General features: G+C 33.3%; 1 protein-coding gene across 1 annotated transcript in view; it reads right to left on the reverse strand.

Annotated features, from left to right (window-relative positions):
• Window positions 1-1,345: 1,345 nt before the first annotated feature.
• REDIC1 (regulator of DNA class I crossover intermediates 1) overlaps window positions 1,346-17,508 on the reverse strand; it is a 37,747-nt gene continuing 21,584 nt past the window's right edge. Inside the window, exons 8-12 of the mRNA XM_019736364.2 lie at window positions 17,389-17,458; window positions 16,176-16,236; window positions 9,257-9,332; window positions 5,257-5,339; window positions 1,346-2,324 (exon numbers count right to left, since the gene is read on the reverse strand). Coding sequence (XP_019591923.2) covers window positions 1,872-2,324; window positions 5,257-5,339; window positions 9,257-9,332; window positions 16,176-16,236; window positions 17,389-17,458 — 743 coding nt within the window. The 3' untranslated portion in view covers window positions 1,346-1,871. The remainder of the gene's footprint in view (window positions 2,325-5,256; window positions 5,340-9,256; window positions 9,333-16,175; window positions 16,237-17,388; window positions 17,459-17,508) is intronic.

Below are 17,508 nucleotides of genomic sequence, written 5' to 3' on the forward strand. Positions count from 1 at the left end.
AATAAATGCATAGCTTCCAGTTGTCCTCTTCTGGAGTCATAGTGTTACTTTCCTGGTATCAATGTGTGACAACACAAAGAATATTGCCAACCAGGTGAAGTTCACCTGAGCCTTGGGATCCAGAGTCTTTACCAGGGTTCCATCATAGTTGCATGGCTGACTGCTCACATGGGTGGGTGACCTCAATTTCTAGCCCCTTGGGAAGTTGAGATGATATACTGCCTGACTCAAAGTCTCAGCCTAAATCACACTGTTACTATCTGGCTTGGTCCAGGATCCCCAGGCAGACAAGGTAACTTCTATCAGGCATGACATTCTAAGGGCTTAGAGATTACCTCTCAAAGCCAAGAGCAAAGTCCTCTTTCTAGGCAAGTTTAAATTCCATACCATACTGCACATTACCCTGCTCTCACTGTGTGTGATCAATGAACTAAACAGCCCTGATATTCTTCTTCACTTTATTGAATTTCACTTCCAAATCATGATATTGAGAAAAATGTAACTACTTTTGATACGAATGTGCTTTCAATATTGCTAGACTTTGATTAGTATTTGGGGAAAAAAGTTTATTTGATATTTGAAACCAACCCAATATTCACAGCTCAACCTTATTCTAATATCATGACCATAGAGTTTTGTTTTTTCCCCATATATTAGTCTTCATTGCTATATATTTCATATTTTGCAAAATAATGCTCAGGATAATCAATCCAAGATGGAATACCTTTCATTTAATATCAGGATGAAAATCTGGCCTTTTGAAAACCTATAAATGTGCATCAGATAATTATATTCCTCTTTCATAAAATGATTACAATATTTTAAGAAAATTATTTAGGAGTTCATTGTGCTCTCTCTGAGGCAGCAAAATAACTTCCTCAAACTAGCTAAAATCCTGGAGATTGCTACTGTTCAAAACATTAGCTGTTGGTGTTTCTAAATCGTTATGCTTCAAATAACTTCTGCAACACAAACTATTGAGTGATTATGTGTGCATGTAAAAAATACAATATCCAATCATCCTTTTCATTAAAGGCACAGAAACTCCTAACAATTTTATTTTTGGTTCAATTAGATATCAGAATGCCCCCTGCTGGGCAATTTGTAATACAGCCACACAAATGTCAACTTTAGAATACAAATATTTAAAATCTTGACACAAAAAATAAACATATGTTGGAAACAAAGCCTACGTTTTATGAGAAATCCTGATGTAATATTTATAAAAAGAATCTTATCAATATTAAAATTAGTGAACATAAATCATTTTTTCCAATGTCGAACTGTTCTTTTATGAAAGTATTGAAACATTTTTTAATCTTGAAGAAAAAAAATTTCCTTTGAATATAAGCACCACAAAAATGTTGTCCAAACAAAACAGAAAATATATTTCATCTAAAAATTTATGCCAGAATTTTTTAATGGAGCATAATATTTAAAATAGTAGCTAAGAAAATTCTTATAAGGTTACAAAACATTTGATATTATTTGGTATTACTTTCTGTCTGAAAATCTTGGAAGAGAACACTTTTGCTAAAAGATGCGACTGCACTAAATTTTAAGTGCATAAGGATGCAATTAAATGTATTTTGAATCCATATATCATAATATAACAAATAATGACCTTAAGAATGATAGACAGTAAAATTATAATTTTTTCTAAAAACTTGAAGATATCCTAAAGCTACAAAATAAACTATCTATGTAAACTGAAATGCATAAATTAACATTAAAACATTTTAAAACAACCCACAAATATATCCTCTAAATATCTGCACCGTGTGTTCAGGTACCCTTTCTCATTCCTTGTTATGTTGATGAATTCTGAACATTAAGTGAAATCCTAGATCTCAGGCAGAGATTTTACAATATTAGTTGTTCTTAAGGATTTCCTGCCCTCCAGTGGTATCTGCCTTAATATTTTCACTGTACCTTTCAGCATTACAAAGAAAAGACACATCACTTCTACATTTACATTTTGAAATTATATTACACTGTATGGCAGCATCTAATTTTTTTTCCATTACAGGTTCATTCTCTGTTTGTACCCATGCATCACATCTTACAACCTGTAAAATGTAGTTATTACTGGTTGTGTTTTGTAATACATGCGTTGAATTACACTGAGGTTGTGCAAGCTGATCTGTATTGTTTTTCATTGAGAACTGGGGGAAATTCTCATTTTGTTGAGGAATTTTGGCATTGTCTTTAATAATCCTATCACGTGGAAGTTTTGCCATCCTTTCTGAATACAAATTATTAGTTGTTTCAGGTTTGATGGATCTCCTACTTGAATCTTCAATTTGCTCTTCATCTTCAGATAGCTAAAAGAAATATAGCAATTTTATTGTAAGTGATGCTTAAATATTTTTAAAAAATCATTCAATCACTTCAAAGCATAAATTCTTAAAATTCATATTATAGAAAATTTCAAAACATAGAAGAGACTTTGTCAAATTGCTAATCAACCTGGATTTTTAGTTTTTAAAAATCAAGGTTATGCATTTTTAAAATAGCAAGAACAATAATAATCCTTGTATTAAAAATACAATAATTAAAATGAGAAGGAGAATTTTGTCACTCATCAGTACGCATAATCATAGGCTACATCATCCGCTTACCCTTTCACACAGAGGAAATGATGCACAACACTCTTCAACCACTTAAAAAGAGTGGAGTAGAAGTAATAACTTTGGAAGAAACAACTAACACATAAAACTTGTTCTACTCTTCACTCAATTATTAAGGCAAAAAAATATCTATATTATATCTTCAATGGGCCCAGTCTCATAAAAGATATAACTTATGGAGAGCTATCAGTTAACAGGAAATCAAATAGCTAAAAGTTAAATAATAAATATCACAACTGTTATATAAAAAGTCAAATTTTAAGAACTTTTAATAGGTCTAGATTTAAATCTGTTTGCATGAATTTTTCAACCTCATGGAAAACTTATCTTTTAATTACTTAACCAAAATATTTATGAAAATCTTAAAGTATTGATTACTGAAGCTAAACGAAAAAAGCAAAGTTAGCATCAAAAACCTAAAGGAGGTATAGGCCTCAGCTGATTGGCACTGAAATAAAAAAATGTAACTCCAACAGCACTGAGACTGGTTGGACACGTTAGAGGAAACAAGCTCAATATATTTCTTTATTCAAGAAATATTCACCTAGCATCTGCAATATGAATGAAACAGATATGATTGGTGCCCTCTTACAGCACACATTCTCATGGGTAGAAATGACAACCAAATAATCATACATATGCATATATAATTACAAATTGAGAAATACATTATGACTAACAAGTGTGAAGCACTTTGAGAGCATAACTGAGGGGCCTAATTTAGATTGAGGAGCCAAGAAGGGGCTATGAGTAGAAGAGACATATTTAAGGTAAGACCTACAGAACAAATAACAGTAAGTTGGAGGAAACAGGACACATAAATGCCCTGAAGCAGAAGAGAGACTAATAAGCTAAGGAAAGTGAAATGTCAGTATGTGTAGACTGTGGTGAGGGAGAGAGAATACTAGAAGTTGGAAATGTTATCAAGGCTAGAACACACAGGGACTACAGCCACGGTAAGTAGTTTAGATTCCAAAGTAAATAGGAATGCATTGAATAAAAACAAAAAATAACATAATTCAATTTAAAGTTTCTAAAGATCACGATGATTGCCAACTGGAGGAAAAGTGGGCAAGAGGAGAAGTAGAGAAATCTCTTAAGAAACAACTACATTAGTTCAAGAACAAGATGATGACGCCTTAGACTAGGGTACCGACACCAGAAGCTGAGAGAAGTAGATAATATGCAATTTATTCTGGAGGTAGAATTGATGGGATAAAATGATGGAATGAATGTAGTTAAAGAAAGCAGATGAGACAAAAAGAAATTACAAAGTTAACTACTACTGTGTTTTCCCCAAAATAAGACCTAGCCGGACCATCAGCTCTAAAACATCTTTTGGAGCAAAAACTAATATAAGACCCAGTATCATATATCATATCATATCATATATCATATCATATCATATATTATATTATAAAGACCCAGTCTTATTTTAATATAAGGTCTTATATTAATTTTTGCTCCAAAAGACGCATTAGAGCTGATGGTCCAGCTAGGTCTTATTTTTGAGCAAGCACGGTAGTTCTAAGGTGTGAGCAACTGAGTGGACAGAAAAGGTATCTACTGATATGACAACTATCAGAAAAACTGATTTGGGGGAAAGATCAGGGGGCATTCACTGTGAGGTATGAAAATAAAGAGATTTTTGTGAATTAACCAAGACATATCAAACAGGAAATTAGACATCTAAATAAGGATTTGAGCTAAAGTCATAAAATTGAGAAGTATTACTGATGAGATAGTAGATAAACTCATTGGAATATATAACGTCATTCAGAGTTTGGAGTGTAAGTTAAGAAAAGAGTCCTGTAACAAACCCTAAATATTACAATATTTAGGGGGAAAGGTGGAAGAGAAGTGGAAAAAAGCATAAAGCGGCATTCAGAGAAGTATGAAGGAAAAAGATAGCGTGTGATCACAAAAGCAGAGAGAAGAAAACGTTTCAAAGAAAGAAAAGAATCATGTCTACCAATATTATTAGGAATTCTTATAAAATAAAAACTAAAATGCATCTAATGAATTAGGCAACATGGAGGTCACTGGTGTCCTTCCTTTACCAAAGGGCAGTTTGCACAGCTAGCTAGAGACAAAAGGCAGATGAAATGAACATGGAAGAATTAATGAAGAATTCCATTTAAACGTGATTTAAGAGACTTGCAGCATTCCCATTCAGAAAATAACATGTCACTCCAATTATTCAGATTACAATCTACAATAACATTTTATATATTTTTTTCATATAAACCTTGAGATTTTCTTTATGTATTCTTGGTTGTTTTAGATTTTCAATTATTGTGAGTGGGTTCTTTTAAAAAACCCTTTTAAAAGAAACACAACTTTATCACATATGCATAAACACACATCTTAATAATAGTGGCTTTTGTAATAACAATGAACCCACTCATCTTTATAAATGTGAATGAATGATGCTTTATATTTTAATTTTTATGTTATTTTATACTTCTTACACTTTTAATATTTTTCACTTTTTTAAAACATTTATTTCCACTATTTATTGGCTCAGCTGTTTTTTTCAGAATGTAATCCATGAGCAAAACAAACAATTCTAATTTAGTAGAGCATGTAATAATCAAAAAAAAAAGGGGGGAAAAGTATAACTTACCATCTCTGAACTAGAACTGAAACAACTATCTGTTGGCCTTGGAGAGTAACTGGTACACTGACTGCTCTGTGAAGAATAAAGATCTGAAAATGAAGGTTTAATTCATGAGGAATGATATTATATTATATAAAATATACGAGGTCTGACAATTAGGTTTGTGAACTTGATATCAGAGGGATTATTCATTATGAATCTGTACCAACTAGACAAACAGTTAACCAAGTTTACTATTTGGAAGTACTGAAAAGGCTGTGTGAAAAAGTTAGATGACCTGAACTTTTCACCAACAATTCATGGCTCTTACATCACGACAATGCACTAACTCACATGGCACTGTCTGTGAGGGTGTTTTTAGCCAGTAAACAAATAGCTGTATTAGAACATCCTCCCTACTCACCTGATCTGGCCCCCAGTGACTTCTTTCATCACCCAAAGATAAAGGAAATATTGAAAGGAAGACATTTTGATGACATTCAAGACATCAAGGGTAATAGACAACAGCTCTGATGGCCATCCCAGAAAGAGTTCCAAAATTGCTTTGAAGGGTGGACTAGGTGCTGGCGTCGGTGCATAGCTTCCCAAGGGGAGTACTTCGGAGGTGAGCATAGTGATATTCAGCAATGAGGTATGTAGCACTTTTTCTAGCATGAGTTCACAAACTTAATTGTCAGACCTCGTATACATAAGCAGAAGATATCTTCTGGTAAAATTAAGTTAGGTAATATACTACAGAGTGTTTTAAAGTTTGCGAAAACTAGTTAACATTTTGGATACTTGGCAGCTTGTGTTTCTGACAAGATTATTATGGGTTTATTCTACACTTAAAATTTGTATCTACAAATAAAATAAGGGTCTGTAACATAAGGAAAGCTATGAGAATAAAGAAAATTGGATGGATTTTTTTCCCAAATGTATGAACCATTTTTATGAATACATAATTTAAAGTAATAACCTGCAGGAAGGAGGAATAAGTCAAGTTTATTAAGTACCAAGGCACCAGATATTTGCTAATCTAGTAAATGAAGCTTCATTGTACAATCTAAACTATATGAAAAATAACTTGATTCACAGCATCCAGTATGATATTCTTTCATTTTCTGCTTAATGTCTTCTATTAATATTGTATATAAAGTTTTAAAATGGGCCTGAAAAGTAGGTCATGACTTCCTACAATGCATAAATACTATAGATCAACAGGAGCTTTAATCACTCCTCTCCTTGTTTGTGAAAATGGGTTTGCTATCAAGAAAAGCAAAAGGTAATAGAACATAGAGCAAAAACTCCTATCACGCCATATTCCCTCCTATATGCAACAAACAATGAGTCCTATCCATTCAGGCCTTGGGTCAGAACTGAAGCTCTCTGTAACAGAAACTAACCATCAGTCAGCTACAGAATTTAGATGAACTAACTTGAGTACCCTTAGTTCATCACTCTAGAGGGAAATTCATAGCCCCATGGAGCAGGTTCTCCCTGAGAGTAGAAAGCAAAGTGCAGCAAAGTTAATGGTAGAACTTTACTAAGAACATAATCTAACGGCATTCCCCCACAAATAGGGTTCATTCAATCCACAGGTACAGTAAACCCAGTCATCAGTAGGGAAGACAAAGGTCTGTTGAATGAGGACATATCAGTGTAAGAAACAGTGCAAACCAAAGTGTAAATGCCAGTCAACGCTTACTGAGTAATTACCTAAGACACTGTAATCATTAGTAGGGATACATGGCCATAATGCCCAAAGAGTTCAGAATCTTGTAGCGGAGAAAAACATTTAAAAAAATAATGAGTCCCAAAATTAGGTGAAACGATAAAAGTCATAAAAGATACAAAAGTAAAATGAGAGTTAGGTATGATGAGCTCGAAGGAAAGGTTTGGTGAAGAGTTACAAAGAAGGCACAGTACAAAGAGGATGTTTTGAAAGATAAATAAACATTTTCCAGAGAGACAAGATGAAAATAGTATATGGAATAGAGGTGGTGGAAGGAAGTGTAAGGGCACAGTTTCATTTTAAAGAATTTTCCACTTTAGATTTTTCTTATCAAGATTTTAAGAATATCAAGTTGAGAAGAAAAAATAATCTCTATGTTTTTCAAGAAACACAATAAAGACTGAAAATAAAAAGATAGCAAAATTTGGGAAAGACTGCTTCTTGGCATAAATAGAAATGATTATTAAATTTTATCTCCTAAAAAAACTCTCCATAAAATAATCCACACACATGTGCCTATATCCAAAATCCAGAATCTTACTTAAAGCAGAAACATGTATTCACAGTGAAGTAGCAACAAAAACAAAGAAAAGTGCCTACAGCTAACTCATAACAAGACAGGTGCACAATACACTTGAGAAAAACTTTAAAGTGCTTACAGATGTTTCCAACCACTATTAAAGATACAAAATTGGACTGAATTAATAGAAAGACATACCTTGTTCTTGGTAGGACTACTCAACATAATTGGAATGACAATTTTCACTAAGTTAATATATACATTTATCATTTTACTAATAAAAATTAAAACATGTCTTTGGAGACAGAAAAGTTGATATTAAAGTTCATATTGAAAAATAATCAAAATGAGCCAGTAAAACTCTTTTTAAAAAGTACAAAGGGGGGGTGTAACTCTTTTAGAAATTAAACATACTATAAAGTAATCATAATAAAAATACTGGTATGGTATTAGCATATGAAAATTAGGGAAATAGAATATCTGAAAAGTGCCGGAAACATCTGTCCATAAAAATTCAGTATAGAATAAAAAGACCGCTCAAATATGAAGTATTTGCTACACACAGCCTACAAGCAATTATCGTGTTTCCCGAAAATAAGACCAGGTCTTATATTAATTTTTGCTCCAAAAGATGCATTAGGACTTATGTTCAGGGAATGGCATCCTGAAAAACATGCTAGGGCTTCTTTTCCGGTTAGGTCTTATTTTCGGGGAAACACGGTAGTATCTAAGATACATAAAACATACATAGGATACACACATACAGATACAGTATATACAAGACACATCCCTCAAGAAGAGTCAAAATTCCTAAAAGAAACATGGGCAGTAGACATGAAAGGCATTTCACAGATGAAACATAGTTGGCCAGTCAACCTATTTAATAATCAGGAAAATACAAATTAAAATAATGAGATACCAGAATGCCAACAATGACAAAAAGCTGACCCAGCGGGAGAATAAGTTAACAACTATGACTCTTAACTCTTGCAAGTGGAAGTTTAAACTGGCACAACTGCTTTGGAAAACAATTTTGCATACCTAGAATAGGTGAAGATGTGCATATCATATAAACTAGCCAATTCTACCCCTAGAACTATATCCTAGAGGAACTTTTCATATATGTGTGCCAAGGGAAATGTCAAGAATTGCCAAAGTAGCACTGTTTTTCATTGCAAAATATTCAAAACAACCTAAATAATCATTGCCAGAGATGCATAAATAAATTATACATTCGTATAATAGGCTATATAGCAGTAAACAAATTACCAGAGTCACAAATTTCAAAATAGATGAACCTCAAAATATGTTACTGGGTGAACAAAAACAAAGCAAGTTGCAGATAAACAGAGTTTACCTCAATTTGTAGAAAGTTCAAAACCAAGCAATGGAAAATTCTATGTGTAGTATCACAAAAAACAAATTCAGCATAATAGCTACCTCTAGGGGGCAGGATAGGTAACGCAATAGAGAAGATTTTCAAAAGTATTAATTCTGCATTATTTCTTAAACTACAAAGTGAGTACAAAGGTATCCGTTTTATTATTTGTTAAACTGTACACATACTGATATAGTATAGTATAGTATATAGTAATCATTACTATATTTTATAAAAAATAAAAATAATTTTAAAGAGTCAGATATATTACTAATATATTTTAAGTTAACTATGAAATATACTTGCTAGCAAAAATCTAAAAAAAAAAAGCACTGAAAACTTAACTGATTTCCATTCAAACGTAAGGTTTTTTAAAAGGATAAAATTCACTTACTGTTATACTGACAGATTTTCCTTGTAGATGTTGGTGTGCCTTTTAAAGAACATGTTCCTCCTTCTTCTATCAGATTCTAGAAGGAAAAATACTTTAACTCCCAAGTATACACAATAATATTAACTTACGAGTGCATCTCCCTTCTAACCCCACCAATTCAATTTTCAGAACTTTTCTTTCATATTATTATAATTCAACAAAGATGATTTTAAAACCAAGAAAATTTTGCCTGAATTGCTTTAGAAGCACAAACAGAAGAATAAACACTTGCTAGGAAATTAATTCCTAACCAACATAAAAGGCTTCAGGTAATCATAGTAAATGCAGTTGAAAAAAGACAAAGATATATAAAGTAATTTGGAGATTTATTCTGTTATTGCCTTTCTAATTTCTTAAATTGAATAGCAGTTCATTTATTTTCAGGGTTTTGTGTTTTTTTTAAATAAAAGCTCTTAGAGGTATACAGTTACTGTAGAACACACCAATGGTTTTGGTTTCCATCAATTTCATATAATTTGTAATTTATTTTCATTCTCTTTCTTTTTCTTTTGTTCTTTTTCTTTTTTTATACCCAGAGTGTTTCTTAATTTCCAAGAATATAAGGGAAGTTAAGCATCTTTTGTTGTTTATTTCTAATTCAATGTATTTTTATTAGAAAATGTGACTATCACTCCTTAGGTAAATCTCTTAGACTTTATGGGTTACTACATGAATTATGTTGGCAAATGTACCACGGACTTAAAGAAAACATCTATTCTCTCTTAGTGGAACATAGAGTTTTAGATTGACAGGTAAGATAAAGGAGCAATTGTCTAACTGCAACCAGACTTGTTTCCCTTTCCTTTCAAACGTAGAGCTAGACTACATTTCGTAGCCTCCCTTGGAGTTGGTTTGGACATGTGATTTAAGTTCTGGTCATGGGCAGAAGTGTACACCAAGGCCAGTCCTGGCCCATAAAAATGTTCTCCACAATCCTCCACTTTCTTTTCCCTTCTGCTGTTATCAACATACACTACCAACATGGAAACCATCAATTGAAGATAAGAGCCCCACCAACTTAGGGCCCTAAATAACTTTATGCAGCAGAACCTTTTCTCAGACCCCATTATTATTCAATCATTTTTAAAGTCTTATATGTTCAACTTTTTAAAAATTCAAGCCCCAAATTTGCAGTAGAAACACACAAGATTAGAAAGCTATGTAGACTCTAAGGCTTGCACACACTCCTACACCCACATCAGATCTGTTGATAGAGAATAACAGACAGAGAAGATCACCCCAAAGAGCAGAAACTGAATTGTTCAAGGAATTTCCCCATCCTCCAGGAGAGCAAGTCTTCACAAAGCCTGCCCAGCAGGATTTCATAATTGGTATAGATCAGTAACTCTGTATCTTCTCTTCTCTTTTCTGAATGGACATTTAATTGCAAATATACTGTCCTTGCTCCAACACTATATATACTTTCTTTATGTATATCTTTTGCTATCTTCTTATTTTTAATCTTTATTATGTTGTACATGTTCCTTGAAAAACAGATTATATTTTCTTCTCAACTTGATATTCTTAAAATCTTGATAAGAAAAATCACCCCCTTCATATTTAATATATTAATTGCTAAGCAGGTTTCATTTCTTACATTTTTATGTTTACCATTTATGTAGAAGTGTTATTTTATTTTTTCCCACCTTGAGAGGGTTTTCTAATGATATAGCCACAACTTTGAATTCTGAAGTTCTTCTCTGTCTTCATTTCTCTAGATTACCTTCCCATATTAAGCAATCATACTTAAATCTTATTCCTCTACTATGTTAAAATTAAATACACTCCAGTTCAAGATGTTGATACAGGAGGATCCTGAACTCACTTCCTCCCATGGACACAGTTAATCTACAGCTACATATGAAACAATTTCCTCTGAAGGAAACCCAAAGTCTAGCTGAAACACTCCTTCTTACACATCAGGCGAAGAAGAAAAAAACCCACATCAAAATGGGTAGGAGAGGCTGAGACACAATTTCATCATAAACCCTCCCCCAGGTATGGCGACTCACAATCGGGAGGGAACCCACAACTCCAAGCTTCTCCCTGAGGAGCAAATGGCTTGAATCTCACATCTGGTATCAAAACTTTTAAAACCTGCACCTAAGAGATGAGCCCCCAAAATATCAAGCTTTGAAAGCCCATATATAGATGAGTCTTGTTGCTGTTTTATTTTTTTAATCCATTTAGCTATTCTATATCTTTTGATGGGAGAATTGAGACTATTTACATTTGATGTAACTTTTGATAGGTATGGACTTATTGCCATTTTGTTCATTATTTTCTAGTTGTTTTGTAATTCCTTTGTTACTTTTTTTCTTGCTCTCTTCCTTTGTGGTTTGATGATTTTCTGTGATGGTATGCTTAGATTCCTTTCTCTTTCTCTTTTGTGTATCTACTATAGGTTTTTGTTTTGTGGTTACCATGAGGCTTATATAAAACAACTTATATTTATAGCTATCTATTTTAAATCAGTAAAAACTTAAGTCAACTACATTCTAAAGCTTTACATTTTTACTCTCCTCTCATGTTTTATGTTTTTGATGTCACAACTTACATCTTTTTATTTTGTGTATCTATTAACAAATTATTGCAGTTATTTTTACAACTTTTGTCTGTTAACTTTCATACTAGCTTTATAAGTTATTAACCTACCACCTTTATAATATGGCCCTTTCACAAAACATAGGTGGTAAGATTCTTGACATCCATCTTAGCAATGATTTTTTTATATTTGACACCAAAGCAAAAATAAATAAGTGGGACTATATCAATCTGAAAAACTTCTGCATACACACACACAAAAAATCAACAAAATAAAAAGGCAACCTACAGAATGGGAGAAAATATCTGCAAATCATATTTCTGGTAAGGGGTTAACATCCAAAATATATTTTAAAAACTTATACAACTCAAAGCAAAAAAACAACAACAATCCTGTTTAAAAAAATTGTCAGAGGAACTGAATAGACATTTTTGCAAGACATACAGATGGCCACCAGGTAGTTGAAAAAGTGCTCAACATCATGAGTCATCAAGGAAATACAAATCAAAAGCACAAAGAGATACCATCTCACACCTGTTAAAATGTCTGTCATCAAAAAGACAAGAAATAACAAGGGTCAGCAAGGATGTGGAGAAAAGGGAACCCTTGTACACTGTTGGTGAAATGTACATTGCTTAGCCACTATGGAAAACAGTATGGAGGTACCTCAAAAAATTAAAAATAGAACTACCATATGATCCAGAAACTCCACTTCTGGCTATATGAAGACAGTAACTCACAAAGATGGTCCTCACTCCCATGTATATTGCAGCATTATTTACAACAGCCAAGACATGGAAACAACTTAAGTGTCCATGAATGGATAAAGAAGACGTGTATATACAATGGAATATTATTCATCCGTAAGAAAGAAGGAAATTCTCCCATAGATGGACCTAGAGGGCACTATGCTAAGTGAAATAAGTCAGAGAAAGGCAAAAACCATATGATCTCACATATGCAATCTACAAAAAAGGAAAAAATAAATTCATAGATATAGAAAACAGATTGGAAGTTGCTAGATGCAGGGTGGGGTATGGGTGCAATAGATGAAGGGGGTCAAAAGGTATAAACTTACAGTTATAAAATAAATAAGTCCTGGGGATGTAATGTCCAGCAAGGTGATTATAATTAGTAATACTGTATTATATACTTGAAAGTTTCTAAGAGAGCAGATCTTAAAAGTTTTCCTTACAAGAAAAAATAATTTTAACTATGTATGGTGATAGATGTTTACTAGATTTACTGTGATCATTTTGCAATATGCACATATATCAAATCATTATGTTGTATATCTGAAACTAATAAACTGTTACATGTCAACTGTATCTCAAAAAAATAATAATTATACTCTTCCAAGACCTTGTTCTTTTCTATTGCTTCCACATGCAACAAAACAATCCTGGGAACACCCCTACTTCCCAATTCCATTCTCACTAGCTGCCATCCAAGAGAAATTTTTGTTTGGTTTGGTTTATTTCTTGTTTGCTTGTTGGCTTTTGTCTTTTCATTAATTGTGTCTCAGTAGGAACTACTGGTTCTGATTTTACCCAACCCGTGGACAGGTCCAGACCAGCTCTTCCACTCCTACCCTTTCTTTCCCTCCTATGGTGACTACTGCGTTGGTCTCTCTTGCAGAAATTAAGATTTTAGCCAGCGTTCCACCTCACCTTTAGCCCTGTCCAAGTGTCACAGATGAAAAGCCCCATGCCTGCTCTGCATAAGAACTCCTCATAGCACCTGATTCCCTTCAAGACCACCAATGGGCTTATTTTCTTTTCTGTCTTTCTTTGGCCACATTCAAGCTGCCACAGATATAATCAAACAGAGTTTGTTTTTTAAGGAGTCTAACCTACTGATAATTCCTTCTTTGAGTGGATATATCTATATTATTCATACATGGGAAAATATGAATTCTTTAAAAGATTAACTGGACAGCATCTGATATTAATGACCACACTGCCGTCCTTGAAAATCCTGTTTTCTTTCCTATGGCACTATTTTTCTAGTACTTCTAAAGCATCTCTAGCAGCTCATTCTCAGTCACTTTTTCTGGTTTCTCTTTTATTGCACATCCTCCAACTTCAAATGCTGTGCCTCCTCAGGACTCTGTCTTTTGTTCTTACTCGGGACATTGTCTCTTGAGAATCATATATATATATATATATATATATATATATATATATATATATATATATATACACAAACATATTCAATTGCCACCTATCATTGAATACTAAAAATCTCTTCTCAGGCTCTGTATATATAAATGCCTGCTACACATCTTGACCTATTTCACAGATTTTTTCAGAAGACCCTCAATTGACCTCAAAGGCCAAACATAACTCATATTCTCTTGGAAATTTGCTCTCCCTCTAAATCAGAGTAATGCTAGGTATTTTTTAAATCACAAAATATATAGTACTCAAACACTATTATTTCTTTCTCATGTAATAATCTAATTAGTTTTCTTGGTTGGCAGGCAACTTTTTGCATCTAGTGATTTACCGACGCAGTCCTTCCCATCTTGTGTCTCTAAGCATCCCATCCGTGAGGGCTCCAGTGCCATCTAGCCATAGAAGAAGGATAATGTAGAAAAGGAATTGCCACTTCTTACAATCCTTGAAAATGATGCACATCACTCTGGTAACATTCCATTGTTGAGATCTAGCCTCATGGTCACACTTAGCTGGAGAGAAGATCAGAAACTGTGTTCCTTGGCTGAGCAGCCATTTCACAGTGACTATTCTATGAAAGGGTAGGTGAATACTGGTGAACAGTTAACCTATTCTGCAACCTCCTCGTATGTTTTCAATTTTGGTGAATGGCACCATCCCATCAACTACCCATTTACCCAAATCATAAATCCAGGTATCTTCAATATTTTCCTTACCCCTTAACTAATCATCAAATCCTATCAAATCTAAATCTTCTAAATCACTGTGATAGCTCTTACCTCATTCCCATCCTTACTGCCACTGCTCAACTTCAAGCTCTCAGTATTTTTGGACCTGCCTGGAGACTTGCCACTTCTCAACTCTCTCCTCATTGTTCCCATACACAACCTTTTAATACTCTGATGTCATCATACTTCTCTGCTAAAATTTTTTCAGTGGCTTTCGGTTTGGTGATAGGAAATTAAAGAAACTACTATATGTCACACAAGATCTTTTATGATCTGGCCCTTTATATTGTCCAGAATTATTTCCTGCCATTCCCCAACCCCTTATAATATGTACTGTATAGCAGCAGCAATAACAATAAAACAAGTTACCTGCAGTTTCTAAAACAAGCTATTCTCCCTCACATCTTAGTTTCTATCTATGTTACTCCTTCTTCATAGAATGAACGCAGTTTGTCCACTTGGTAAATTTAGTGATAGATACCAGATGAAAAGTTGTCTCCTCTAGCACATCTTCCTCCTGACAACTGACAAAACTTAGAAGTATCTTTCTAGGCTCCCACTGCCTTCTGTACAAAACCCAATTGGAGCAATTTATCTAAATGTGTTAGACATTTTTCTCTTTCTCTCTAGCTACTAGATTATAGCTTCTTAAAGATCAGTTCCATGTGCTTTCATCTCTGTACCTTGCAGAGTCTAACACATAACAGAATATAAACTACATAAGAACAGAAACTTTGCTTTGTCACAACTGTAACCTGTGTCTAAGATATAGGAGACACTCAATAAATATCTATTAAGTAAATTCATAATATGTCTTCAATGCATATTTACTGAAGATAAAAAGAGAAAACAATTAATATAGTTGAAAGTATAGTCAGCTAAGAGTTTGAATCCTGGCTTGAATGTATGACCTTGAACAAGTTATTTAATCTCTTTGAACTTGAGTCTCTTTTGCTGTGAAGACTTCATAGAATCAAGTTCTTGTAGAATAAAGTACATAAAGCTCATAGCACAATGCCTCGACTATGGTAACAATCATGTATCCTAATTATCAGCAGGGGTTACAGCGTACATAACCAATGTTTATAGATGTTTCAGTATTCCTAACTATATAACTAATCTCACCTATAGCACATTGAAACCTAAAGCATTTTTATCTTGGAAGAAATTTTATACAATTTCCAAAAAAATTTAAAGTGTACCTAGATTGGTTTGTCTCAAAGAAATCACATTACAATTTCTGAAAAGGTGTTAATTTTATTTCTAGATCTAAGCCATAATTTCCACACAGTAAGAAAATATAAGAAAAAGAGCCTAAAAATAAAGTTTTCAATAAAAGCTAACTTTAAATCAAAGTAAAATACAAACACTGAAATGTGACACAAAAATACAACTGACTTAATTGGAAAGACAATGTAAGATATACTTACCTCACCAAGTCCGAAGTTCCATGATTGCTTATAATGTAATTCTTCCAAAGGGACAGTACCCCTGAGGATCATAAATAAGACAGTATTAAAGTTTGCTTTATTCCCTCTGAAAATGATCGTTCTATATTACAGTTCCCAAACTTGGCTACAGATTGGAATTCTAAGGGAAGCTTTTTAAAAAAAGAAAGATTCATAAACTCCATCCTAAGGAGTCTAGTTATTATATGTAAGTCAAACTTGGTATTTTGTATTTTAAATTCACCCCCTCAAGTGATGTGGGTCTGCAACCAGGTTTAGAAACCATGTTCTAAATCATTGTCATAAAGTACACTTTAAAATTCAAGGCCTAACATGATGTTTCCCATTCATAAATTTCTGAATATTTGGAGATTTGACAGACAATTTAATCTGTTCATTTTATTAAATAAGTTGTGAATCTACATTTTAATTAATTTGTTGTGCCAATCCCATAAAAATGGCACATTTTTTATAAAGATATTTTTAATATTTCCATAAGAAAGTACATCCAAAATAAAAAGCTATTCTAGTTCATGATTTTCAATTACCAGCATTTAACTAAATCACAGTTATTACCAAGAAAGTTAGGACTATTCTGAAACTACAAGTTTTCTTTAATTAACCATAACTGCAGCACCGTAAACTGTTGATATACTTCCTTACGCCATTAACACTTTAATTCTATTTTCCCTTGTTCTGATTCTATAATAACCAAGCAACCTTCCCATGGAGAGCCACCAAAAGCTTGAAACGATGCTTACTTATCATGCCAGTAAGCATTCCTATATATGTGATCCTTCTATTTCTTACTGTAAATTAATAAACTAACATTCTGGAGGGTATACAAGTTTCTTGAATACTCAAGTCAGTTTTCTTACATCTACTAGGTTGGTGCAAAAGTAATTGTGGTTTAAAAGGTTAAAAATAATTGCAAAAAATGCAATGACTTTTACACCAACCTAATAATCAACACCAAGATTCAGATATAGAAGATATTTTTGCACTGGCAAGTAGGATCAGCATTCTCTCAAGGAGGGTAACATAACCAAGATTCTGACAAGTGGTAAGCCATCTTTGAGACCAGCCTGCCCACCCTCACAGCAATATGCCTACCTCACTCTGCATCAGTTCAACCCTTCAACATGCATTATACTAGATTCTAATTTGCATTCCCCAGATTCACCTTAAAACTTACACATGGTTCACTGGATATTTCTGGATTTCTTTCTGTGGTGTATTGTCTTGGTAATCACTTTCAAATTTTCCTTTAAAAGTAAAAGTATGCATTGAAATAAAACATTAGCATAGACGGCTT

This window comes from Rhinolophus sinicus, linkage group LG02 (genome assembly GCF_036562045.2).
Source record: "Rhinolophus sinicus isolate RSC01 linkage group LG02, ASM3656204v1, whole genome shotgun sequence".
Lineage (NCBI taxonomy): Eukaryota > Metazoa > Chordata > Mammalia > Chiroptera > Rhinolophidae > Rhinolophus > Rhinolophus sinicus.